The sequence below is a fragment of the Triplophysa rosa genome, linkage group LG24 (genome assembly GCF_024868665.1).
Source record: "Triplophysa rosa linkage group LG24, Trosa_1v2, whole genome shotgun sequence".
NCBI lineage: Eukaryota > Metazoa > Chordata > Actinopteri > Cypriniformes > Nemacheilidae > Triplophysa > Triplophysa rosa.
The window spans coordinates 10907605-10921311 of record NC_079913.1 but is presented as its reverse complement, the minus strand read 5'-3'; the positions used below and the strand labels follow the sequence as shown (position 1 = coordinate 10921311).

Sequence of the window (13707 nt, the reverse complement as noted above, 5' to 3'; positions counted from 1 at the left end):
CTATTTACGTATTCACTTGCAAATATGTGTTCAATCATTTTATTTTATATGCAACTGTTACAATTAGACTTGACAATAAGTCCATACACATAACAGGAACAATCAGTTTTCTTTACAGAAAGTGTGCAGGTTCGCGAGCGTATATCTGGTGCACATCTGCAAAAGCAAGAAAGAGATATCGGTCATTGGTTTCAAAGTTTGCATACATCCTTTGGTAAGTAATATGCACTGAAGACATGCATGTCATTCTGCCAGTTTATAAATCACATGAACTGTAATTAAATTGAGATGTACGTTGGTCTGCTGTAAGTCTATTCTTCGTCATCAGGAGGGATTCCCAGCTCCTCATCTGTCCATGCAGACGTGTCTGGCCAGGGGAAATGACCCTATGAGAGACACAACAATTTAACAGAAATATCCAATAAAAATAAAATTTTGTTCAGAATGGCATATACTTCTGACTACATACTTCTACAGTGTGTGCAGTATGCAAAATTTCACTGAACACCTGGATAACCAACTATTAACCAAAATGTAAAACAGAACACGCATTCTGGAATAAGGTATTCCAGAATGCAACGTGAAAACTTAATCTTACATTTCCAGTGTCAAATGACCTACAAATACATTTAGTCAATTGGACTGCCACAATCTACTTAAATTTCTATTATTTCTAATAATCGCATTTGACATTTTATTTCCTGAACCATTTTTAACTTACCAGTACGGCATCTGGGTCATGCCAGCTGTGCCACAGGATCCAGAACCACATGGCACCACTGAGCAGCTCTGCCTGAAACTTCTGGTTCTTGGTGATCTGGGGAGGTTGTCTGTATTGAGCTTCAATATGAGGGCCTCCTCCTGCCCTGAACATACAAGACAGAACAATTACCAAATAGTGGTAACAACAATTTAATGTTTTATAATGTAAAATCGTCTGTACTATACTAGCCTATAAACAATTGTTTTATACGATTATATTAAGACATTATATATTATGCTATTTATGCAATTAAAAATGCACTTGATTATTAGACAATACAGGTATCTACATTGGTAAACATGATACTACCGTGATTATATCGACTGCAGTACCAAAAATATATATTTATTTTAAGTGGTAGGCTAGCATAGTGTGTATAGCCATGTTAATAAATACTAACCATTGTAATAACTTCTAATACAATCACATTACTTGCTTTTTTATTTCATTGTAATGGTAACTTAAGCATGCCATTTCGTTAACTCTAGTCAACTCATGTACAACCATCGTATTTTGGGGTATAAACAGAAAATACAGACGTCAAAGCTAGCTTAGCTTGCTAGCCTCTCGATAATAAACACTCACTTTCTGACGGTCATCTGCTGAGGTCCACGTCTGAAAAGCTGCAGGCCGGTTCGGAGGACACTCGCCGTCCTCCTAAGAGAAGACATGCTTGTATGTGTCACACCACTCTAAGTTTTAATAACTTTGTATGGATCGTGGTGACCAGAAAACCAAATGTCACCTTTACAAGCGCCTGTTTCTACGACCTGCCAATAACGAGCGCTGTGATTGGCCACATAAATAAAGCCGTTACATTGCTGTACAGTGTCTATTCGCTAGAGGGTACTAAAGACCCGTTGAGACATTAAATGATAAACCTATTAGCTCAAAGTGAATTCGTTAAAAACATTTAATAAGAAAAAGATACAGAATGTATATCTACGAATGCATTGCATACGCAACACACACACATAAATAATACAAAAACATAAGAACAGAACAAGAAACAAATGGTTTCATAATAGTTAATAGTGATAGTTTCAGATTTGTGTTTCAATATCTGTTACGCACGACTCAATACATCACACAAAAAGGAAGTAATAGCTCTTTATTTGGTAAAACCAGTGTAAACAAACAGGTTTTAGAGTTACAATAATATACAGAACATACAAATATACATTATATCACCATTGATATACCATTTCATTTCACTTAAAGAGTGTCACAAATTTGAGGGATGTCCAGAGTTTTGGCACATTGAGCATGCGCTTGCCTGGAGTTGATCACTTTTGTCCCTCTTGTGCATAGTTCATGTAAGATGCAAAACAAGTCGTTGATTTTATGCATGTTTGAATTACAACGTGGGATCAATCTGTTATATCACGTACTGCACACTAAACGCCTCAACTACAATATGCTCCCCTAAAGTTACGCCATTTACTAATCGTCATCCCTAGAGCAGAGCAGAGCAGGATCGACAACATGGCGGCTTTATCAACCCAAGCAATGCAGTAGGCAAGCTGCGTTTCGTGCAAAGCATTGGTTTTGTATCGAAGTACAACGCAACGTCGCATATATTTCACTTCTTAAAAGAAAAGACACTAAATTAGCACAATGTCGATGCGAATCCTCGGACGACATGTTTTCCTGCACACGATACACAAATCGGCTCTCACTAAATCCTTGGTGTTTCGAGTCAGATCCGTCGAGGCGTGGCTTGTTGGTTTTAAGAAATCCAGTCTTAAGAAACCTTTACCCTAACCATCTAAACTACATGATTGTTAAAATTGCCAAAAACACGGTTGCGTGGTGACGTCAGACTCGAAACACCACGGATTTAGTGAGCCACACAAAATCACCAAAACAGGAAATGCCCTCCCTCGGCGTTTGTTGCGGTCCAAATATGCAGCTAGTGACGTCATACGCTTTATGCGTCGTTTATATTAAGTGTACATCATCATAATGCCAGCGGATACATTAATAAAATGTGTTTTAGATCTTTTAAACCGACAAAAAGTATCAAAGGTTAAGATAAGGTGTTTTTTAAACGCCATGCATTCGTTAGATTTTTTCAATATTCCGATGTCTGAAGCGACAAAAGCCTATTTAAAGTTTTCATTCGCCAGCATGTATTTTAAAACCCACGGATGATGACGTACTTTTAAGGAGCTCAGTCCATTTTTTCGGCTACGATTTTTTTCTGGCATGAACCTGACCCCGCCCAGTGTGCGCTTTGTGCGGTGTTGCGAGCGAGGTGCGTCGACGCCATCTTCTTGCGCTTTTCGCGATGCGAACGAAACGAATGATTTGAACAGCCGTCTCCGTAACACATAGTTCTTCTAAAATGTCGTCCATTAAAGATCCGCTGATTTTAAGTATGACGAGCGGTTACGGAGATTTAAAGTTAATTGCGCCTACTGTCGTCCACAAATTGTCGGATCTCCGGGTGCGCCGCTCTCCCCTCGCAGCTCAGTGCCCGCCCACATGTGGAATTCAAATGATGTCATCGGCAGCCAATCAAAGCAGAGAAAACTGGACAATGAAAGTATTATTGGTCAAGGGCAATGTCATTCATTCATGAAGGCCAGGGAGGGGAGAGAGCGGTGAAAAATCGCCATTTTGATCGCTTTACAGAAAGACAAGACGATAGCGACATGAAAATAATACCCTAGCTCCGAAATTGCTCAGATGTAGTTCGTCTGAATATCCGTTTACAACACCAACGTCCTGAAAGTTAAAACTCGATGATGATTTGAATGGCGTAACCAATCCTGTACGAAAAAACAGCTCGACTGAACTAGTTAATTCGAGATTCGTTTTCCTTTTGACTGTATAGGTTCTGTCATAGACGCATCACGTCGCAGTTTTCTGCTTTGTCTTGCTGTGTTTCTCCACACTCTGCGTTGCATAGGTCTTCGGCTGCTAGGCGTTAGTTTTATATTACATACTGCGCGTGCGCAGGAGGATGCAGTTTAGATCCAATTCAGTATGGGGGAGGGTGTGTGTTTGTATCTAGGTTGAGGAGCATGGGTGAAGCCGTCTGATCGAAGAGCAACGAAACCCGCTCAACAACAGTGTTACATTAGTTTATTACAACATATGACATGTACTCTGACTGCCTTTATCCAAATATATCAATATATATTTGAAAGACTAAATCGTTCAACTGAGTTAACAGCGGGACAAAAATACAGTCGTTTTGAGCGCAGAACCAAGCATACAGAGTGGATCTGTTTTCAATCAAATGGAATTATTACACTTTTATGAGTCTATCCAGATGTTTATATTTATACTTCTGGTCATGTCGCCCACCTTGGAAGGAATTTAGGAAAAACCCACTGTGCTTGTATAAATGGTTACATAACAGATTTGCAGCCATTTATTGTTTTCCATATTCAACTGTAATAGGCAAAGACTCGTGTAGTCTGTATCATCCTTTTGCAACCCTTTAAATTTAAACTATTTGTTACCTAAAAGGAAACACCTATGGCTGATAATGCCAGTCCAGCTGCCTATAAATAGAAGACCTGCAGATAGTAACGTAATAGTTATTTTAAAGTATATCATATTTCCCATTGTTTTTATTCATAAGAATTGGGTTAAAAATTACAAGGGTTGCTATGGGGAACGTTAAAGGAATCCGTTTTTCTATAAAACATGACTAGAGTGCTACTATATAGCGTTGACTGTCGCTGCGTACCAAACGGGATATATCGCCCTCCGAAGGGCCCTTCGGGAAGGGGACAACACAAAATATCGCTCCAATTAAAGAGAAAATGACGTTGTTTTTATTCCGTACTTTTTCCAAGTGAATTTTAAACGGACACATTAAGAGATACAATTGCGTTTTTCCCTTTAGAGTTTACACATTAAGAGCTACTCTTCGAAGGGAGGGCATAGGGATGATCACTTCCGAATGGAACGCATGGATTATATATTATTTTAAGCGAGTGATTTTGAGATTTTTTGCTTGGCAAATGACAAGACCAACTAAAATTAGTATTTATTTCGGGACTGTAATGTCAGAGATTATAAGAACCAACAACGTGGTAACATCAACTAAAACACTGTAGCAACTGTACAAGAGTTAATTTCGCATTACAAAGCACCACTCACATTTTATTAGGAAAATGTAAACACGTTTTAAAATCCCCGTCAAATCTTGGCTTTCTCAAGTAATCTTAATCCCCAAAGAATTATTTTGTCCATAGTTTCTCCCGCTTTTGGTATTCAATTCACTAGGCCAAGACTGGCTTCTCCAAAGCGGGATGCAGACTCCTATGTTTGGACTGTATGATGAGAGGAATGCGCGCTCCCGTTTGCCGTGGATGAACCCTCTCTCATGCCCGAGCCCCTGAGGTTCTGCACCGGGAAACCCCGCGGAATGTAGAGGCGGAGCGCGCAGTGACAGAGACCCGGGCGGGGGTGAGTGGGGGGAGGCGGAGTCACGGCACTTCTGCCAGGGCCGCCATTTTTGCACAGGGAAAAGAGACAGGATTGAAGGGATCTAGTTTCCAACTGTCGGCAAAGATAGGAACACATTTATCGCCTTTAAACACATTAAAACTATGTGTTTGGATTAAAAGACAACAGGGCGAGCGAGGCTAAATAAAAGCACCCCGTAGTGCAGCTCGTAGCGATTTGAAAAGCTTTGTTACACATCCGCAGTGGAGAGCGAAGTATTGTTTTGGTTGTGTGGTAGATCAGGTGGCGGGGTCTCACCCGAGTCCCCCGTGTTTTTATTCACCGTTATTACAGTGGACATCAGCGGTAAGTACCTGTCGAAATCCTAAAGCTATTCGTTTGTTGTTCAGAGAGGCTTGTTTAATGCCAGCAGTTCATCTGCTCGGCTAACTGACTCGCTGACGAGAGTCCTATCCTTATGTGGATGTTTAAACTGTGGCTTTAATGAGCCTTTATTAGTTCATTTGAAATTAGATGTACATACGGCGTTGTTGTGTATTAGTTAGCCGACCTTTCGAGGTATGAATCCCATCTGGTTTGTTGCAGCGGTGTGCGTGTGTGTTATGACTTAATTTAGCAGCTAACGTGGCTAGCTAGCTCACACCCACCATTTAATGCTAAACAAAAGCACTGATCTTAAGTTATAACGCTGTTTTAAGGTGTTAACACTAAACAAGGCTGCAGACAACAGCGGTGGACGTAGCGGAAACTCGTTGTCGTTTCTCTTGCGTTGTAAAGCTGCTAGCTTTAGCAGCAGTCGCTGAAGAAATGCTAGCAAGTTAGCCAACTAAGAAAGAAACATATCAAGACTTTAACCATCTCTTTAGAGCCTGGGATGTGGCTGCTTGAATGTGCAACAAAACCTGCAGAGCTTGTGGTATTTTATTTTTGGAGAAGCAGGGGTCACTTCCCACGACGTGTTACAACTATCGTTTATCTACACCCGTTCAGATTTATACGTTTACGACTATTTACACGTGGCTTTTATATGCATTTTAGGAAACGAGAGGCGTAAAATGTTTAAAATCGCCCGTTGTGCTCTCTGACAGAGCGTCTGACCAACACTAACAACAGGGCTTTTGTTTACACATTCCAACTCCAGCTAACTATTCGCAATCTCCACTCTTTCCCAATATTCAGCACGCAAATATAGACTGTAAAGAATCTAAACTGATGTTAATAATTATTTATGACCCTTTAAACTGTTTAGGTTATTTTTATCTGCTGTATATGGACTAGGTTAATCGTGGCTATGACGGGTACTAAAAGTGTTAATTTAACAGAGGACATTAATGTGGAGCTTATTTAGTGGCTGTCTGATCACTAAACCGTGTGTTTTATGTGGTTGTGTGTTGATAATGAATGCTGCAGGCATGGGGGAGGGGGTTCGGTTCATGTTAGATAGAGCTGCTTTAGCTGTTCCTCAAATTGGACCAGAACCTCGCTGCTTTACCAGCGAGCTACGCAGTTCTCTCATTTAGAGAAAACAAGATAACTCGAATTGTTTTTACGTCAAGAAATATACAGGATTGACAACTGAAGTTAGAAAGTTGATGTATACGTTTGTTGGGGCGCTTTAGAGCGAGAATTAAACGCTCGAGTCTTTCACATCGATGCGCATTAGCATAGCAGGCTAACGTTAAGCAGTTAGCTTCACTGAATAGCGCTTCGTCTGAATGTCGTGGGATAACTCGACGTAACGCGATTAGTTCGACTTTATACGCTCGCTAGCGGATTATGTGGGAGTTCAAATACTAAACACAGCCGTTAAAACCCACTTTCCTGTCAGATAATCTTGTTGTATTTTCATGTTACTTGAGGCTGGCTAGTTGTCGTCAGTCAGATTTGCTAGCTACGCAGAAACGTCGAGAACACCTAACCCCGGATAGAAAAATCGCATTTCGTTAGTGAATACTTAAGTATGTGCGAACATGTCGATTTCTTGTTATCTTGGCCGTTTTCCGTCAAATTTCAGGGTGTCTTCGAGCGCAGCATTTCCTCTCTGAAGCTTTGTGAAAATGGCGGATGAGTTGATGTTGTGGTCATGAAAGCCTCCACACCCCTAGATCAACTCGCACACACTGCAGCGCCAACACACTCACCCACAGGCAAGTGCACAACACGCCACAAAATACAGTGCTGTGTTGCCTCAAATACGATTATAGTCTGCGTCCATTGCTTCTCACTGAACAAACGCTCTGAACTATGTGCCTGTGTTACGTTTGCAGCAGTGTTGCGAAACCATTAAAGAAACGAATGCGAATCACCATCTGATCCACTTCACAAAAGTCTCGGCTCATTCATACAACGCGATTTATTAAACAACTGTGATATTTGATTCGTTCTGTGGCTGTGATTTAAAGCACACCCCTACCCAGTTGCTATATTTAATAGGGATGCACCGAATGTTCGGCCACCGAATATATTCGGCCGAAAATAGCAAAAAACGCATGTTCGGTATTCGGCCGAATATGTGAAATGGCCGAATAATTTTACCGAACATGACTCGAGAAACGATCAACTAGCAACCAGCGCAGAGAGAGAGAGAGAGAGAGAGACGTGCGCTTTATTAATGCCGCAAACATTTTGGCAGTGTGTGTGTGGAGCATTTTAAGGTGTCAGAGAAAGACAAAGCACGGGACTTGCCGCACGGAAGTAAATTTCCGAATGAAAGCGTCTTTACCGGTCGGTAACTTGTGGCTATTTCAGACGGGAGCGGGCTGTCTGACAGTAGCCCCGCCGCTCGCGACATCCTTTGACATCATACAGTGGTCGCGCGCACACAGTTCCCTGTACTAAACAACTTGTCAAAGTATGTTCTGTGCATCCCGGCCACGAGTGCACCAGAGAACAGTCAGCTTCTGTGGGCGGAGTTTGCAGGAGAGACGTGAACTGATATGGTTGTCAGTCAGCATCAGTCAGAATAGCTTGCGTTCGATGTTTTTTTTTCTTACAATCATTTTGCAACGTAGCCTATAATAATCCAACAGTTTTAGTTTATTCGTATTTTTAGTTTATAGGCCTAATGTGGAATGACACTTTTTAATGAAGTGTTTTGTTGTAGGGGTACAGAGTAACTTACATTACATTCTTTTACCAGTCAGTTATAGGCCTAATTAATATAGGCTATTAAATTTTTTGTTTTAATGTATTTTGTTTTGCTCAATTTTATATTAAGTTGTATTGTATTTTATTGAAAAGCAAGACAAATTTTTAAAAGCAAATTTTGACTATTCAGTTTGTGCAATAGTGAAAAAATAGCTTAATAAATAGAAGAAATGCAAAAACCATATTCGGTGTTCGGTATTATTCGGCCTTCGGCCAAGTGTTTCACATCATGTTCGGCTTCGGCTTCGGCCAAGAATGTTAGATTCGGTGCATCCCTAATATTTAACGTTATATGGGTTAAAATATAACGCGAGTCTCTGGAACGAGATGAAAGTGCTGCTAGTGTGATAAACCGGGGACTTACTGGCAAGACGTCATGGTAAAGTTGCATAAAAAATAAACATGAAGGGTATTCTATAAAGAACAATGGAATATTTATTACCCGCCAATTGTTTTGGTGTTGGTATAGTAACACTCACTCATTTAGAAACAACTAATCTGGTTCCTCTCTAGTTTAACTTTATCTTGTGTCAAGTTGAACAAAGCCGTCCTCTTCCTGATCACTTTGCACAGTTGCATTCTTTTGTGAGCCGTTTACCTCAGTGGAAAATGAATGACTATGAAGTCCGGCTTTGTGTTGTACGAGAAATGTACGAGTGCACAGCCGTCATCTTGTTTACCTCACCTAAATAAATAACAGGAAATGATGTGTTTCTCAAAGTCGCACACAGTCTCTGCATTTGTAAACTACTCGACAGCAAGCGGTTGGGGTTTACAGTAAGATTCCTGATTTTATTTGAGGATGCAGTTGAGTTTACTGCAGCATCGAAAAGAGCACAACCCACACGGTTGTGTCATATTTCTCTCATGATTACTGCTCCCTCCCTTCTGGACAGCGGGGAGTTTACAGGTCCAGAAGAATGTGGTTATTCATCAGGGTGGTTGGATGGGGGTAAACATGGGGTCTAGTGCGTAATGAATAGACGATGATGCTGCAAAAAGGTAATCTTGATCCTTTGACAGGAAGCGAGCGAGTGACTGTTCATGCAAGAACTGATAGCACATCATCAAGGGCTTCTGTTATTCGGCACGGATCAGCTGAGGGTCAAGCCATCATGCCTTATTTTTGTGCTAGTATCTATACACATTTTATCTGGCTAAATGTGTCTGGTTCGAAGATACAAGGCGGACATTATTCTTCGTGTGGTGCATACATTGTTGTGTGTTAAGTTTATAGGGTCAAGCTGCGAGATAACAGCTGCGACTCGATTTTTCCCCCTTTTGACATTGACAAAGATAGTATACCCTTCCAGCACGCGTTGCATCCATTAGCTTTGCCAGATGCTAGCGTGGTTGATGCATGACTGTGGAAAGTTCACTGAGGTCCACCCATGTAACTTGGGAAATAAATAGTTTCAAGTTGGAGAGGCGAAGTGAGGCCTCAACTCAGGCAGTATATGAAATTTATGTTGCAGTCTGTGTTTTCGTCATATTTCCTTTGTGAATCAAATAATTGTTTTCATAACTTTTTGGCACCGTGGTCATGTTTGAGTAGGTTTTTCCAAAGTATGAATCGTCAGCTACCCAAAGAGTTATATTTTTATTATTATTTTTCCAAAGTTGTGCATTTCATTTGGTTGCAAATGATATAATTGCATCCTTAGCTTTGCTATGAGACGGGCTGCCTCGAATTGTAAGACAGGCTGTCTGTAGTGCTTTGGCAGCCATGGCTGAAATAATGGGCTGAGACATTTGCCAACCACATGCTTCGGCCTCCTTTTCCCTTATGACACCATGTTGCTGTGAAACCTGACAGTTTGGCTAAGCTGCTAGATGGTAACAAAGGCTTGAACAGTTTTTTTTTGTCAGCATTCATTGGATCAGTGCTGCTCGCTAACCGAATGTAATTTTCGGTTTGTATGGAAACTGCAGAAAAAGCTCTTCCTCGTTGTAACAGTTTGTGGCCCAGCTTGCATCCCGATAATGAGAGGAGCAGACCATATACAGAGCAGGCTGTGGCTTTCTGACAGGCGTATCCTGTAGCTGGATGTCCAATCGCTGCCATATAGTTGTTTGGCATCACAATAAGCCTGTGCAGCTGTATAAAGGGGATATATCATCCTACATACATCTACGCAGCGTGCACCTCTGACCATAACACTAAACACCAGTTATCTGGAAAGAGCACTAATGTGCAAAAAGAATATATCATGGTTATATATTCTGATTCACAAAGTTGGCTTGTTTTAAGTTGTTACAACCAACTGCTGTCTGATTGGATGGATGCACGGTGATGGAACACGTGAATAGGTTTAACGCTATCATTCCTTATAGTGTCTTTTTTAATCTCTCCCTGTGGATGCAAGGACAGTCTTTCCATTTTGCATATGACAGCTGAATGAAGTCCTATCTTACGTTATTTATGCATCACACAGTACACGTCTGTTATCTACACTTTAATTTCTGTCTAAACAGCACAAATACAATTTCACTGTACACCAGACACGCAGTGTACATAAACCGCATCAGCTGCGTTCATCGGCCTGACATTCTATGTCAGGTTGTCATGTCACACTTGTGAGCAATGAAGTGTGTGCCTCACTGCACATGGGAGACTCTTAGTTGTTCTGTGTGTGGCCATGGGAAGTGTCTGTTTGCTCTCTGTGTTGACATAGGGATGGAGAAGTGAAGTACCCCCCCCACCCACACACGTCCCGGGAGAGATACAGGTTAGAATGAGAGCGAGAGGGAGCGGCAGGTGGCAAAGAATAAGTCTCAGGTGGTGCATCTATGATCACAGGGCGCACGCATGCCATAAACACAAACGTACCCATCCAGATCATTGCCATATACAAATTGCATTTCTCCATGTTTCTGTACGTGTCTATAATAAACTCTTAACTGTAAGGCACATTTTATTTTTAGGACCCATTATACTACTACTTTTGAGCTGCGACTTAGGTGTGGTTAAGTGAGAATGGTGGCACTTCTAAGCTAGTTCCACCGGGAGGCCTTTTAATACCTTAAGGTCACGTGAAGGATGTGCAGGGAGGATCGGCGGGCTCAGGTAACCTGTTTTTGTGCGTCTGGCTGTAACCGAGCGCTCTCTCTCTCTCAACGGGTCCTGCCTACACGACAGGTGTCCCATAGACCAGCCAGGCAAGGGTGCAGCATCGTATCCTACTCATCTGTGAATGTGTGTTTTTGTGGCGTAATGGAGCGTGCCAGGCGTGAAATCGATCACGTAGGTTTGATGTGATAAAGTCGGAAAGTAGAGAGTGGTCCAGGGTGTTTATTTGCCTCTTGGCACTATTGTGACTGACTGATTTGGCCTTGCTCTGCCATGCACACACATCTTGATTCACATATTGATGGGCAGTAATACTCCAAGAAGTACTAAAACTTGAAACGTTCGTAGACGAAGGCATCAATGATCAGTCTTTTTGTTTGTCGTCAGTCACTCTTATCTTATTTAAGAATGTCAAGTGCCTCCTGTTTGACTTTGCTTGAGGAGTGCTGTGGCCAACCGCTTGGCAGGACTTGCAGGAACATTAACATTTGTTTGAGAGGTTAAGAAAACCTCTTTAACAAAAAAGCTGGAGACCTTAGAAGTTCAAACTTTTGATAATGTGTCATGTTTTCAGCCCATACCCCTGCATCCTTTCCTTGTGATATAGGTTGCCATAATTAATAATAAACTATATTGCAAGATGTCAGGACTCACTGCGGAAAAAATTGATGCAACAATGCTAGGCTGTTGTAAATGGTTGCCAGGGTGTTGCTTTTATACTTTCTTGGTAGTTCTCTGTATTTTTTTAAGTGTCTCGGTATGTGGTATTCATGACAGGCCAATAAATAAGCACCTAAGCAACAAGGCCCCAAAGTCTCTTACAGGCTGCACAGTTCTAAGCATCGTTCATGTTTGTTCAAACCCTCAATACGAGCAATAAAAATAATAGCAGTTAAGAGTAATTTTCTTGCTCTCTTCAAACACCTAGCGCTGGCCAGTGGCCATAATTGTTCTCTGATGCCATGTTGGTCATACAAGGAGAGACACGGACAAGGTGATACAATCTAGTCCCTCATGCATCTTTATCAATGACAGTCAGGAAAAGCTCTCGGCATGCATTGGTACATTTGGAGGCACGTGGCCACCGGGTAAAGCCTCAGTGGAGCGTAGGCTGCGATGACTCAGCCTGCGCGAATGGTGTGAAGTAATATCGCTGGGGTTCGGAGCACAGAGCTCTAGCAGTCCTGCATTTCGATCTCTCCCCGCAGAAAACCAACGCAGACCAGGAAAATGACTCTGCGAGACATTGGATGAGGCAAAGAGAGCGAGAGATGGGGATAAAAACATGCATTGACACTCCTACATGAGTCTGTGGGTTTCCCTGCCTGCTGTAGCAAGCAGCCAGAAGGAGGAGCTTCCCTTACAACATTGTGTCCATACAGAAAGAAGCAGAGGGTGGAGGGGGGTAGTTGGATTCTGTTGGCCGTTTCTGTGCCAAAATGTGTACCTCACCTCCATTCCCAAGAGAAATAGGTGGATAATTTGGGAGCCAGTGGATATGTGTAAGGACAGGACGTTAGAGGGAGAAAAAGGAGGACGTTTGATGCTTTCCGATGTTTTTATTAGATCTGTTTTTTGTTGTCCATTGTGTTCTAAAGCTGCTCAGGGTCTTTAAATGGTCCCTCTTTTCACACGGACATTTAATTGGGTCTGTATTCCGCAGCCTCCCCCCTCGACTCCCCATTGGCACTCCTCCACCCCTCCCTCTCGCCCCCGAGTGTCAAGGGTTTATTTAGGAAGTGCAGAGGGGAGGGAAAGAAATCCGGGTAGGGCATGAAAGCGTTTTCTTCTCTTTTTTTCATCGCTGCCTGTGTTGCTTTTAAGTGGCAGCGGCTCTTTGAAAGGAAATGGGCGTGTCAGAGGCGGTCTGAACACTCAGATTTAGCCAGGAATGCTCTACTGTACTGGATTTTCCACACCTCTTCTGTACATTTCTAGGGGTGGGGGGCGTCTGCTGAATGCGTGTGCCCGAGCGTTTTCGGAGGGAAAAAAAGAGTGCACGTCTGGCCATTCGCTCAGAGGACATACGCGAGGGAAAGGGTGGTTATCAGTGTGCGTTCGAAGAGAAAGAGAGAGAGCGCTTGCATGCATTCCTAAACAATGACGGCAGGATTGCCCTACTGTGGCCAAGAAGAACAGACTTGGTGTGAGAAAGCTGGAAAGAGACGACAGTATGCTTTTGGAGGGAAATTAGTTTATTGGATAAAACAATGCTGTCTCTCTTTTGCCCTCTTCCTGCATTTGTTATCAAGAGGGCATGATAACTTTAGCTTTGTTCCAAAATGTATTAGGTTGCCTA

General features: G+C 42.1%; 2 protein-coding genes across 5 annotated transcripts in view; one reads left to right on the top strand and one right to left on the bottom strand.

Moving 5' to 3' along the window:
* Positions 1 to 25: 25 nt before the first annotated feature.
* ndufb2 (NADH:ubiquinone oxidoreductase subunit B2) lies at positions 26 to 1553 on the bottom strand. Its single transcript, XM_057324195.1, has 4 exons — positions 1349 to 1553; positions 722 to 866; positions 295 to 386; positions 26 to 156 (listed from the first exon to the last, which is right to left on the bottom strand). Exons 1-3 carry the CDS (start codon positions 1432 to 1434, stop codon positions 312 to 314), a joined length of 306 nt encoding a protein of 101 aa, XP_057180178.1. The 5' UTR covers positions 1435 to 1553; the 3' UTR covers positions 26 to 156; positions 295 to 311.
* A 3092-nt stretch (positions 1554 to 4645) lies between these two features.
* Positions 4646 to 13707, top strand: part of kmt2e (lysine (K)-specific methyltransferase 2E) — a 30947-nt gene continuing 21885 nt past the window's right edge. For 2 of the 4 annotated variants that reach the window (XM_057324185.1, XM_057324184.1), the window contains exon 1: positions 4647 to 5536. The gene's annotated coding sequence lies outside the window, so the exon portion shown is untranslated. Of the gene's footprint in view, positions 5537 to 13707 lie in introns of all 4 variants that reach the window. The other 2 variants (XM_057324183.1, XM_057324186.1) reach the window with 2 other exon arrangements.